This window comes from Rhinoraja longicauda, chromosome 36, assembly GCF_053455715.1.
Source record: "Rhinoraja longicauda isolate Sanriku21f chromosome 36, sRhiLon1.1, whole genome shotgun sequence".
NCBI classification, from domain to species: domain Eukaryota; kingdom Metazoa; phylum Chordata; class Chondrichthyes; order Rajiformes; family Arhynchobatidae; genus Rhinoraja; species Rhinoraja longicauda.
Genome location: NC_135988.1, coordinates 6,172,711 through 6,185,217, shown reverse-complemented (window position 1 = coordinate 6,185,217; position 12,507 = coordinate 6,172,711). Strand labels below are relative to the sequence as shown.

The 12,507-nt window shown below is 46.8% G+C and overlaps 1 protein-coding gene across 1 annotated transcript in view; it reads left to right on the top strand.

The window, feature by feature from the left end:
* Positions 1 to 1,059: 1,059 nt before the first annotated feature.
* LOC144610342 (secreted frizzled-related protein 1-like) overlaps positions 1,060 to 12,507 on the top strand; it is a 151,495-nt gene continuing 140,047 nt past the window's right edge. The window contains exon 1 of the mRNA XM_078428963.1: positions 1,060 to 2,006. Coding sequence (XP_078285089.1) covers positions 1,478 to 2,006 — 529 coding nt within the window. The 5' untranslated portion in view covers positions 1,060 to 1,477. The remainder of the gene's footprint in view (positions 2,007 to 12,507) is intronic.

Genomic DNA, 12,507 nt, shown 5'->3' with positions numbered 1-12,507 from the left:
CGAAGATCTCGGAGAAAACCCACGCAGGTCACGGGGAGAACGTACAAACTCCTTACAGTGCAGCACCTGTAGTCAGGATCGAACCTGAGTCTCCGGCGCTGCATTCGCTGTAAAGCAGCAACTCTACCGCTGCGCTACCGTGCCGCTGTGTGTGTGTGTGTATGTGTGTGTGTGTGTGTGTGTGTGTGTATGTTTGCGTGTATATGTGTGTCTATATGTGTGTGTGCTGGCATGTGTATATGTGTGTGTCTATGCGTGTGTGTCTATGTGTGTGTCTATATGTGTGTGTGTGTATATATATATATATAATAATAATAATAATAATGCATTTTATTTATATAGCGCTTTTCATATACTCAAAGACGCTTTACAGAGATTTAGAGAACATAGGGAAATGAATATAACATTTGTGAGCAGTTTGGAAGAGTACAGCTGAGCCACAGGCTTCCCACTTGCCCGAGAGGGGACGCCTGCAACAATTGCTGTGTGAAAGGATCTCAAATTAGATCCAGGAGTCTGGGCTGGACTGTTTCTCTTTAGTTGGGTTTATGAAATTGATCCAAAGCTGACAAGTAGGTCATTGGGAAAACACAAACAGGGCTGCAGTCAAGTTGAACTAAAACCGACTGAAACAATGCCACACGTTAAAGAATTCCTCTCTTCTCTCTCTCTCTCTCTCTCTACTTGTTGGTGGTTCAGGGGAGTTTGCAGGGGGGGGGGGGGGGGAAGCTTTCCTGATGGCCATGGAAATTTTTTACCACGATTGCTCCACACTTTTCTTTTGAAGGGGGAGCTGAGGGGTAGTGAGAAAGGGGGGCGGGGAGGGGAGGAGGGGGAGAGAGAGAGAGAGAGAGAGTGGGTGGTGAATAGTGATGGGGTGGGGGAGGTTTATGCCTGTCACTTCACCTACAAAAAGCCGATTGGTAAATAAAGGCTGTAATTGACACCTCCGGAGAAGTGTAATGGGGGGGATGGACAAAGGCTGGATTGGTTGGTTGCTCGCTCGGCGAGGTTCTTAGCCCGTGATGAAGGCTACACACACATTGCAAGCCAGCGGCTAGAAGCTGAGTGCTGACACCGAGGGAAGCAAGCTAAATCAGCGCTCCTTATGCACATTATACGCACTGAAGACTGAAAGGTGAATTAAAACAGAGAGAGAGAGGGAGAGGGAGAGAGAGAGTAAGATTGAGTAAGAGAGACAGAGAGCGAAAGTCCTTGACCAGCCTGGATAATGAAAACACAGAGACAGGTACTGATATCTCTTCAAGGCGTTCCTGTTTCTAAAGCAGAGACGCATTAAAAGCAAACGACCCACCGCTGCCTCTTGCTTTAACAACAACAACAACAAAAAGACTCTTGCTCACAGATTTGGAAGTCAAGTCGTGCAGAGAAGCAGAGCAAAGCAATCTTAACACCTCGGCACCAGGGGTTTTTGTTTTTCTTGTGGCAGTAACAAAGGAGAGAGAGAGAAAGAAAAATGGGGGAGAGAGGGATTGCAGGCAAAAGTTACTGGGACTTGTGCACTGTGCTTGTGGCTGTGGGCACAGGGCTCCTGGCCGGCAGCGCCGCGATGGACGAAGAGGAAGCGAGTTGGCAAGCTGATAGTCGCTTCTACATCAAGCCACCGCACTGCGTGGACATTCCCTTCGCCCTGAGACTGTGCAACAACGTGGGCTACCACAAGATGAGCCTGCCCAACCTGCTGGACCATGAGACCATGGAGGAGGTGCAGCAGCAAGCCAGCAGCTGGGTGCCGCTGCTCAACAAGAACTGCCACCCCAACACGCAGCTGTTCCTCTGCTCCCTGTACGCGCCCATCTGCCTGGACCGACCCATCTACCCGTGCCGATCCCTCTGCGCGGCGGTCCGAGACGCCTGCACGCCTGTCATGGAGTTCTTCGGCTTCCCCTGGCCTGACATGCTCAAGTGCGACAAGTTCCCCCTTGACAACGACTTGTGCATCGTCTTCCCAAACCACAACGCCACCCTGTCCACCACCTCGCAAGGTAACGCTCGGTCTTCTCGCTGCCGCCTCTCTGTAAAGTGCTTAGACACTTAAAAAACGTGTCGGGGGGAAAGCTGGCTACTCTTGAAATTACTCGCCCAAATCTAGGAAGGGAATGGGGGGAAGGAAGGAGGGGATGGGGGGTTGGGGGAGGGGGGGTGTGGGGGTAACTTTGTAATGTAGGGGGGACACAGAAGTGACAACTAACAGAGTCGCTGCCTCACAGCGCCAGAGATCCAGGTTCAATCCTGGCCTCAGGGCACTGTCTGCGTGGAGTTTGCACGGGTCTTCAGTGTGCCCGCGTTGGTTTCCTCCCATGATCCAAAGATGCACAGGTTGGCGAGTTAATTGGTAAGGTTGCAAGGGTCTCCTCCCGAAACGCCACCCATTCCTTCTCTCCAGAGATGCTGCCTGTCCCGCTGAGTTACTCCAGCGTTTTGTGCCTACCATTTGGTAAGTTCATTGGTGTCTGTAAATTGCCCCTCGTCTGTGGGTGATCGATAGAATCTGGGAGACATTACTGGAAATACGGGGGGAAAGTACTAAACAAAAGGATTAGAGGGTGACTGATGGTTGGCAAGGACTCGATGGGCCGAGGGGCCTGTTTTATCTCCTCAGTGAAACTAAATTTGGTTTAATTATCTTTGAATCAATTCAATTCGCGAGCAAATACAGCTACACCACCATAGTTAACACACTTGTTGAAAAAACATATTTATGTGTTTTCGTTACAAATGTTCTCGCTCAGGTCAGTGAATAAAAGCTTCCTTTTTATTGCTTAAAAAAGTCATTTGTATGACATTTTAATTGCACTGTATTCAAGTGGATGGTTACCCGTTTAAAAATAATTCGGCTATCCCTGATTTTTAAATAAAGAATCAGGAAGTTTGCTGCAAACTTTAGTGCAGCTTCGTAGCCTGGCGAATGCTCACGCGTTATCTTCCCTCCTTGAATTCAGGCATTTTGAAACTGCGCTAAAGTTTCCAACAAAAAAACAAAAATGACTGTCAGGAGATGTTGAGTGGAAGTTGGGCGGGAAAGGTTTCCCTGTTTCAGTGCAGGAAGGAACTGCAGATACTGGTTTAAACCAAAGATAGACACCAAATAAAAGTTGGAGTAACTCAGCGGGTCAGGCAGCATCTCTGGAGAGAAGGAATGGGTGACGTTTTGGGTCGAGACCCTTCTTCAGACCTGTGATTGATAATGGGGGAGAGGACTGGTAGATGTCCAGCTGCTGGTCCTTCCACCTAAAGGGTTAAACGCTTTCCTGAAACGTGCATGGAATATTTTCATTCTTTCCACGAAGTCCGTTCTATTTCGTGTTTCACGCATTTGGCTTGTCAGAGAGGCCGCGTCTCCGACAACTAAAAAACAGTTTGAAAGGCCAAGGCTTTTATTCTGGGGATGGGACGGGGGAAAGTTTCAGCGAGAACGGAGCTGTCAAACACTGGCTCTGCATGCTTTATCCAGGCTTGCAGCCCTGAACAGAAACATTAACCCTCGGTTGCCTTGACTAGTTTGTGCTAGGGAGCTTCCCCGTTCTCTCAAGTTCCAAGCCTGGCGTGCTCAAGCTGTGGGTTGCAAATCAAACGTCCTCTTCTTTTCAGTTGTTTTCTGGTATGTTTCCTGCTCCTACCCATCCCCCTCCCCCTCCCACCCCCCCCCACCCCCTCCCCAACCCCCCAGCCTTGCTTGACCAAACCCATGGGGAAACAAAGATGTTCTCTCGCACATTGTTCTTATTCAGACTCAGAGTGGGTTTGATGGAAGTCACAAAACGCTGGAGCGACTCAGCGGGTCAGGCAGCATCTCTGGAGAGAAGGAATGGGTGACGTTTCGGGTGGAGACCCTTCTTGAGACTCAGGGGCACAAACAAGTACCATCAAACTGAGACTGTCCAAGACACAAACTTGTGGACTGATGTCGCCACATGTTAGTCAAGGGACGACAGAGTCACGTTATTTTTTTTCTTGTGTGTAGGGAGGAACAGCAAATGCTGCTTGACACGAAGGTAGACACAAAATGCTGGAGTCATTCAGCGGGTCAGGCAGTATCTCTGGAGAGAGAAGGAACAGGTGACGTTTCGGGTCGAGACCATTTCTTCAGACTGATGGCCCTCTAATGTCTCCAACCTTATTGTTCCCCAGCCCCGCATGGCCCGGTTTTACCTTCTCCCTAAAATCAAACCGCTCCACCTAGAAACTTCTTGGAGATGGTTTATTGCAAAGTTAGATAGAGAGGGTCTCAACTGAAATGTCACCCATTCCTTCTCTCCAGAAATGCAGCCTGTCCCGCCTCGTTACTCCGGCATATTGTGTCTATCTTCAGTTTAAACCAGCATCTGCAGTCCTTTCCTGCAGGACAGATTAGTTTATTGTTATCAGTCTGAAGAAGGGTCTCGACCCGAAACGTTGCCCATTCCTTCTCTCCTGAGATGCTCCCTGACCTGAGTTACTCCAGCATTTTGTGAATAAATACCTTCGATTTGTACCAGGATCTGCAGTTATTTTTTTACAGTTTATTGTCATACACCAGTGTGGGAAAATAACTGCAAATGCTGGTTCAAATCGAAGGTAGACACAAAATGCGGGAGTAACTCAGCGGGTCAGGCAGCATCTCGGGAGAGAAGGAATGGGTGACGTTTCAGTTGAGACCCTTCTCTATCTAACTTTGCAGTAAACCATCTCCAAGAAGTTTCTAGGTCTCCTAAGTTCCTTGGGTCTCGACCCGAAACGTCACCCATTCCTTCTCTCCCGAGATGCTGCCTGTCCCGCTGAGTTACTCCAGCATTTTGTGTCTACCTTGTCATGCACCAGGATGTAATGAAATACCTTGTTCACATGAAGCTCATGGAGTGAGCAGTACACACACACTAAATGATAACTAAAGCAATACATACAAAGATGAGTGCAGGACAGCAGACTACAGGACAAAATCTGAGTAGAGCAATAGACCGTTAAAGTATAATAATGCCTTAATGGGGTGAAGACACTGAGGGAGGGGGGAGGGGGGGGGTTAGGTATTTATTAAAATTGGAGAATTCTAACACAAGTAGCTTACAACCCAACAGCATGAACATTGACGATAGACACAAAACGCTGGAGTAACTGAGGGGGGTCAGACGGTATCTCTGGAGAAAAGGAATGGGTAACATTGGATTCTCCAACGTCATGTAATGAATGCTGCCCTCCTCTGCGTCCCCAATGCGCTCACACTTCCCCCACCATGTCCCACCACCTTTCCATGGAAGGCTGAGTGGACAACAAGTCAGTGGATGTTTTTAAGGCAGCGATAGATAGATTCTCGATTAGTGCGGGTGTCAGGGGTTACGAGGAGAAGGCAGGAGAATGGGGTTAGGAGGGAGAGATAGATCGGCCATGATTGAATGGCGGAGTAGACTTGATGGTCTAATTCTGCTCCTATCACCTACAAATATGACTCACGCTGCTCCTTTCCCCCTCTTCCACACTTTCACTTCCTATCCCTGAAACACCCCCCCCCCCCCTCATTTCCCCTCCCCTTATTTACTAATTAATGGTACTATTATATAATTTTGGGTCGATATTGTTGGGTAAAGTTGCTTTCTTGTAAAGTTTCTTGCTAACTGGCACAAGCAAATTGGAGTTAAAAGTAACTCTGCGTATTTGCTGGGCTTTGACGATAACAAAGATTCCGCACAATAATCTTGAGCAGCGCGTTATCATAGTCTGAAGTTTTTTATTACTTTATTCATGTAGGGCCATTCAGGGGGTATGGGGAGAGGTCAGGAATGAGGTACTGATTGTGGATGATCAGCCATGATCACATTGAATGGCTGTGCTGGTTCGAAGGGCCGAATGGCCTACTCCTGCACCTATTGTCTGTTGACTCACTGTAGGTTATCTGATTTATGCTGGGCGCTATGCACGGTTTTAACTTTTCTATCGAAGTTAATCTTGTTTTTACCCAGCAGCTGCCCGATACTGTGTTTTATCAAAGCAGGATTATATTCCCATTTCTATCCGACGCAGCCTCATTTACTGAAGCTTTTTACAAGACTATCACTTGTAGTCATTTCCCTGGCAGTGAAGAAAGCCAATGGAATGTTGGCCTTCATAACAAGAGGAATTGAGTGTAGGAGCAAAGAGGTCCTTCTGCAGTTGTACGGGGCCCTAGTGAGACCGCACCTGGAGTACTGTGTGCAGTTTTGGTCTCCAAATTTGAGGAAGGATATTCTTGTTATTGAGGGCGTGCAGCGTAGGTTTACTAGGTTAATTCCCGGAATGGCGGGACTGTCATATGTTGAAAGACTGGAGCGACTAGGCTTGTATACACTGGAATTTAGAAGGATGAGAGGAGATCTTATCGAAACGTATAAGATTATTAAGGGGTTGAACACGTTAGAGGCAGGAAACATGTTCCCAATGTTGGGGGAATCCAGAACAAGGGGCCACAGTTTAAGAATAAGGGGTGGGACATTTAGAAGTATGATGAAAAAACCTTCAGTCAGAGAGTTGTGAATCTGTGGAATTCTCTTCCTCAGAAGGCAGTGGAGGCCAATTCTCTGAATGCATTCAAGAGAGAGCTAGATAGAGCTCTTAAGGATAGTGGAGTCAGGGGGTATGGGGAGAGGGCAGGAACGGGGTACTGATTGAGAATGATCAGCCATGATCACATTGAATGGCGGTGCTGGCTCGAAGGGCTGAATGGCCTCCTCCTGCACCTATTGTCTATTGTCTATTGAAACATTAACTAGTTCGGAAAGGAATTACAGGGTGCATTTTATGAACTCCTTTCGGTGCAATGTCTAAAGGTGCAATTTTTCAATCGGGGTGATAGATGGGGCACGGCAACTGGAAACGGGGGATGTTCCTGTTCTTGGCTCCAATTGCTGCTGATCACACCAGGCCCATGCCACCTTCTGCACTTTCTCCAACTCCCCTCCCTTCCCCCGACAGGGCTGACTACCCAAACAGATGGATCACTATGCAATAGACAATAAGTGCAGGAGTAGGCCATTCGGCCCTTCGAGCCAGCACCGTCATTCAATGTATAAGAAAATAACTGCAGATGCTGGTACAAATCGAAGGTATTTATCGCCCATTCCTTCTCTCCTGAGATGCTGCCTGACCCGCTGAGTTACTCCAGCATTTTGTGAATAAATACCGCCATTCAATGTGATCATGGCTGATTGTTCACAATCAGTGCCCCGTTCCTGCCCTCTCCGCATACCCCCTGATTCCACCATCATTAAGAGCTGTATCTAACTACGCATCAGGAGGCTGTTCATTCATAGCCCCTCTGCGATGCAAACCTTTCTTGGATGCGGCACAATGGCCGAGCGGTGGAATTGCTGTCTCTCAGCACCCGAGACACGGGCTCGATCCTGACTGCGAGTGCTGTCTGTGCGGAGTTTGTACGTTTTCCTCGTGGGTTTTCTCCCGGTGCCCCGGTTCCCTCCCACATTCCAAAGATCTGCAGGTTCGTAGCATTAGTTGGCTTCCGTAAATTATCCCTAGTATTTAGTTTAGTTTGGAGATACAGTGAGGAAACTGGCCCACTGAGCCCGCACCGACCAGCGATCCCCACACACTAACTAACGCGACACTACACACTCAAGGGACCATTTCCATTTGTACCAAGCCAATTAACCTACAAACCTGTACGCCTTTGGAGTGTGGGAGGAATCTGGAGAAACCCCACGCAGGTCACGGGGAGAACGTACAAACTCCGTACAGACAGCACCTGTCGAACCCGGGTCTCTGGCGCTGTAAGGCAGCAACTCTACCGGTGTGCCACTGTGCCGCCCAGCCCATAGTATGTCAGATGCAAAAGTGGGATGACATAGAACTAGTGCCTGAGCGATCGATGGTTGGCGTGGACTCAGTTGGGCTATATCTCAAAACAAAATTTCTAAACTGAACTTTCTGATACAGAAAGGAGAAAGCTATTAACAAGAGAAAAAAAAAATCATGGGGATTCTTACATTCAATTGAAATTACAAGCAATAATGAATATTTAATTGAAATGCATTAACAACGTGAATGGCTAAGGATTTGTTGGCCTTATAGTACGTTCCCCCAACTGGGATGTGGAAACACTTAAGCCATTTAATACTTTTCCATTTTGTTCCAGCAGTCGTGGTGTGTGTAGGATCCTGTTATGCCTTAAAGGGGAAATAGTTGTTTATTTTTGGTTGAGCAATATAACGAAGAGGTTGGGATAATTTATTGGGGCATTCACTGAATACACAAATAAATGGTTGTTATTTTTGGCTTCCGAGCACATGCTGTTGAATAATCACGGCTCTGTACTTGGTTTTCAGCTACAAATCCTGCACTAATTTTGTCCGCCGGCTTTCTCCTCAAGGCCCAATCTAATATAAAGATATAGGTCCCTGGATGCTATTCAGATTCTATCTGGCAAAATGCACAGAGCTTGCATGAGAGCCTCGAGAATGAGGAAATAGGTTGTTCTGCTTTTACTCCCTCTCTACCTGACTCTAGCCATCTAAGGCGGGTCCCAGGCCAAAACATCACCTATCCATGTGTAGGAAGGAACTGCAGATGCTGGTTTAAACTGCAGATAGACATAATGTCTATACAATGTCTTATATTCACTGGAATTGAGAAGGATGAGAGGGGATCTTATAAAATTGGACAGGCTAGATGCAGGAAAAATGTTCCCCATGTTGGGGTAGACCAGACCCAGGGGTCACAGCTTAAGAATATGGGGTAGGCCATTTCGGACTGAGATGAGGAAAAACTTTTTCACCCAGAGAGTTGTGAATCTGTGGAATTCTCTGCCACAGAAAGCAATGGAGGCCAATTCACTGGATGTTCTCAAGAGAGTTAGATATAGCTCTTAGGGCTAACGGAATCGAGGGATATGGGGAGAAAGCAGGAAAGGGGTACTGAATTTGGATGATCAGAAATGATCATTTTGAATGGTGGTGGTGTCTTGAAAGGCTGAATGGCCTACTCCTGCACCTATTTTCTATGTTTCTATGTCAAAATGATGGAGTAACTCAACGGGACTGGCAGCATCTCTGGAGAGAAGGCTTGGGTGACGTTTCGTTTCGAGACACTTCTTCAGACCGATCCATATTCAACCAGGGATGCTGCCCAACCCGCTGAGTTACTCCAGCACTTTGTGTCTTTTCTAAGGCAACGTTAATCCTACCACTGAATTCTGTTACATCTCCGTATGTGCAGCTGTATCTGATAACTTTTCATCGAGGCAGCACGCAATACTTTGCTTTGCCGAAAGAAAGCAAGCTGTCACGTGCCCGAGAAGCCGGCTACTTAAACTTGAGGATTAACTAGTCTACAGACAAATCTCCACAACACTCATTATATGTTAGTGTTACAGTCCAAGGACTCACTTTTGAAATGCCATTGCATTTTTAAGGTTGTGAGTAACCTGGTTGGTTGCAGCAAAGCAAAACACAGGAAAGTCGACACTTGATCAAGTGAATTTGGTCCAGTCTAAACATGGCATTTAAAGTTAACCTAACAGGAAATCTTTCCACATCAACAGAGAAGGCTGTCCATGGACATGAAATACCCCATGTGCAGGGCGTGCTGCTGCAGAATGCAATGGCGCAAAAAAATGTGCAATGGGAAGAATTTTGTACGTATTTCTGCGGAGGCGACTGCTTGAATTGCGTATTTATTGGTATCTCTGATATTTATATTGACCAGATTTTGGAACGTGGATAAATCATTATTTAATTCATTTTCTAGCTCTCTCCCAGCCTTCTAACCCCCCCCCCTCCCCTCCCCAACCCCCAAAATCAGTCTGAAGATGGGTCCCGTCCCGAAACGTCACCTATCCATGAGTCAGAGAGTTGTAAATCTGTGGAATTCTCTGCCTCAGAAGGCAGTGGAGGCCAATTCTCTGAATGCATTCAAGAGAGAGCTAGATAGAGCTCTTAAGGATAGCGGAGTCAGGGGGTATGGGGAGAAGGCAGGAACGGGGTACTGATTGAGAATGATCAGCCATGATCACAGTGAATGGCGGTGCTGGCACGAAGGGCCGAATGGCATTCTCCTGCACCTATTGTCTATTGATATCCAGCGACGCTGCCTGACCCGCTCAGTTACTCCAGCACGCGTGCCTTTTCTCTTGTAAACCACCATCTGCAGTTCCTTATCTCAAAATAATTATTAACCAATTTTCATTTGGTTGCGGGGGTGGTGGTAAATAACGCGGGCAGTAAATTAAACCGTTGCATGTGCTTGGGGAGGGGGGGAGGGGGGGAGGGGGGGAGGGGGGGGGGATGAAGAGACCTATTGGCTGGAGGTTTCAATTTGGGCAAAATTAGGTGAAAATACCTCCAAGAATTCTCCGACAAGTAGATTTTCTCAATTTTCCACTCAAATTATTTCCGCTTTACAAAATGCAAAGTCCGCCTTGAGTGTGCAATGGGAAAGCGCTTTAAACATCATCTTTCAAACAATTTGTTTAAAAGTATTTCTTTTTATACCTGGAGTGTTAACTCAACCAACTCGGGCGCAGCGGTAGAGTTGCTGCCTTGCAGCGCCGGAGACCCGGGTTCGATCCCGACTACGGGCGCTGTCTGTACGGAGTTTGTGCGTTCCCCCCGTGACCTGCGCGTGTTTTCTCCGAGATCTTTGGCTTCCTCCCACACTCCAAAGACGTACAGGTTTGTAGGTAAATTGGCTTGGTATAAATGTAAAAATTGTCCCTAATGTAGGATAAATTGTGTAGGATAATGTTAATATAGAAACATAGAAATGTAGATGCTGGAGGAAGCCATTTGGCCCTTCAAGCCAGCACCGCCATTCATTGTGATCACGGCTGATCATCTACAATCAGTAACCTGTGCCTGCCTTCTCCCCATATATGTGGGGATCGCTGGGCCGAAGGGCCTGTTTTTGCGCTGTATCTTTAAACTAAACTCAACTCTAAATCAACTCTGGATATATCACAATATTAAATTTTAAACTGAGATATCAATCCATCCACTACCAAATTTATACGAACAAAATTTACTTTTTTTTAAAAGAACTTACAAATCTAGTGATTAATGACTTTGGGGAGCAGTCGTGTTTTTCAGAAATAAATCCTGCTGAAAATCTTTAAAAATATTTGGACGTATTGTTCTTGGATCCATGGATTCAGCTCTTTTCCGTTTTAGCTTAGAGAGCGTTTCCAACGAGCGCAACAAGAGAGGAAATTCCTCGTGGTATTTTATTCACCTCGGGCCAGATTTGTGGGATGGACCTGCTTCCGATACCATGTTTTACAAAACGATGTAAAAGATCACGGAATATCAAGGTGGGCTGAGCCGCCTGCGGGCTGGAGGTTCTGCAGCCCTTTGTACCGGATTGAGGGGTGAACCCTTTGCAAAATTAATGCCTGGGGAAATTAATCTGTGGAATTCCCAGCCTCAGATGGCAGTGGAGGCCAATTCTCTGAATGCATTCAAGAGAGAGCTAGATAGAGCTCTTGAGGATAGCGGAGTCAGGGGGTATGGGGAGAAGGCAGGAACGGGGTACTGATTAAGAATGATCAGCCATGATAACATTGAATGGCGGTGCTGCCTCGAAGGGCCGAATGGCCTCCTCCTGCACATATTGTCTATTGTCTATTGGGGCAGAGCATATTGAATGGCAGGACAGACTCGTGTGGCTGAGTGGTCCCACCCTGCTTCTATCTTCCTCTGTTCTTGCGAGTACTGTATTTACAGGCCTGTTATGTGGCTGCACATAAGAATTTCATTGTTCTGTTGTCGACACATACTGTATAACAATTAAACGCTCTTGACAAAGAGCAGCACACCCAGGGAAAGCAATTACTTGTGTATGTTGGATATGCATGCAAGATTCTTTGCTTTTGTTTTCTTTGTTTAGTTGTTCCTCTCTCCTCCTGTACTTTGTGGGTGAACTAATTTGTCCCACTCTTGCAGCGAACTGGTGAAACCATGGATGAATTCGGGCTACTTAACTGCAGGACTCCTCGGGTCTTAAGTATCTAAGTGCGATAAGTGATAGGAGCAGAATTAGGCCATTCGGCCCATCAAGTCCACTCCACCATTTAATCATGGCTGACCCGTCTTTCCCTCGTAACCCCATTCTCCTGTTTTCTCCCCATAACCCCTGACATCCGTACTAATCAAGAATCTATCAATCTTGGCCAAAAGCACATCCATTGACTTAACATAGAAAATAGGTGCAGGAGGAGGCCATTTGGCCCTTCGAGCCAGCAGAGTGCGATAAATTAATTCATTGTGATCATGGCTGATCATCCACAATCAGTAACCCGTGCCTGCCTTCTCCCCGTATCCCTTGATTCTGCTAGCCCCTAGAGCTCTATCTAACTCTCTTAAATTCATCCAGTGAATTGGCCTCCACTGCCCTCTGTGGCAGAGAATTCCACAAATTCACAACTCTCTGGGTGAAAAAGTTCTTTCTCACCTCAGTATTAAATGGTCTCCCCTTTATTCTTAGACTGTGTGGTCCCTGGTTCTGGACTCCCCCAACATTGGGAACATTTTT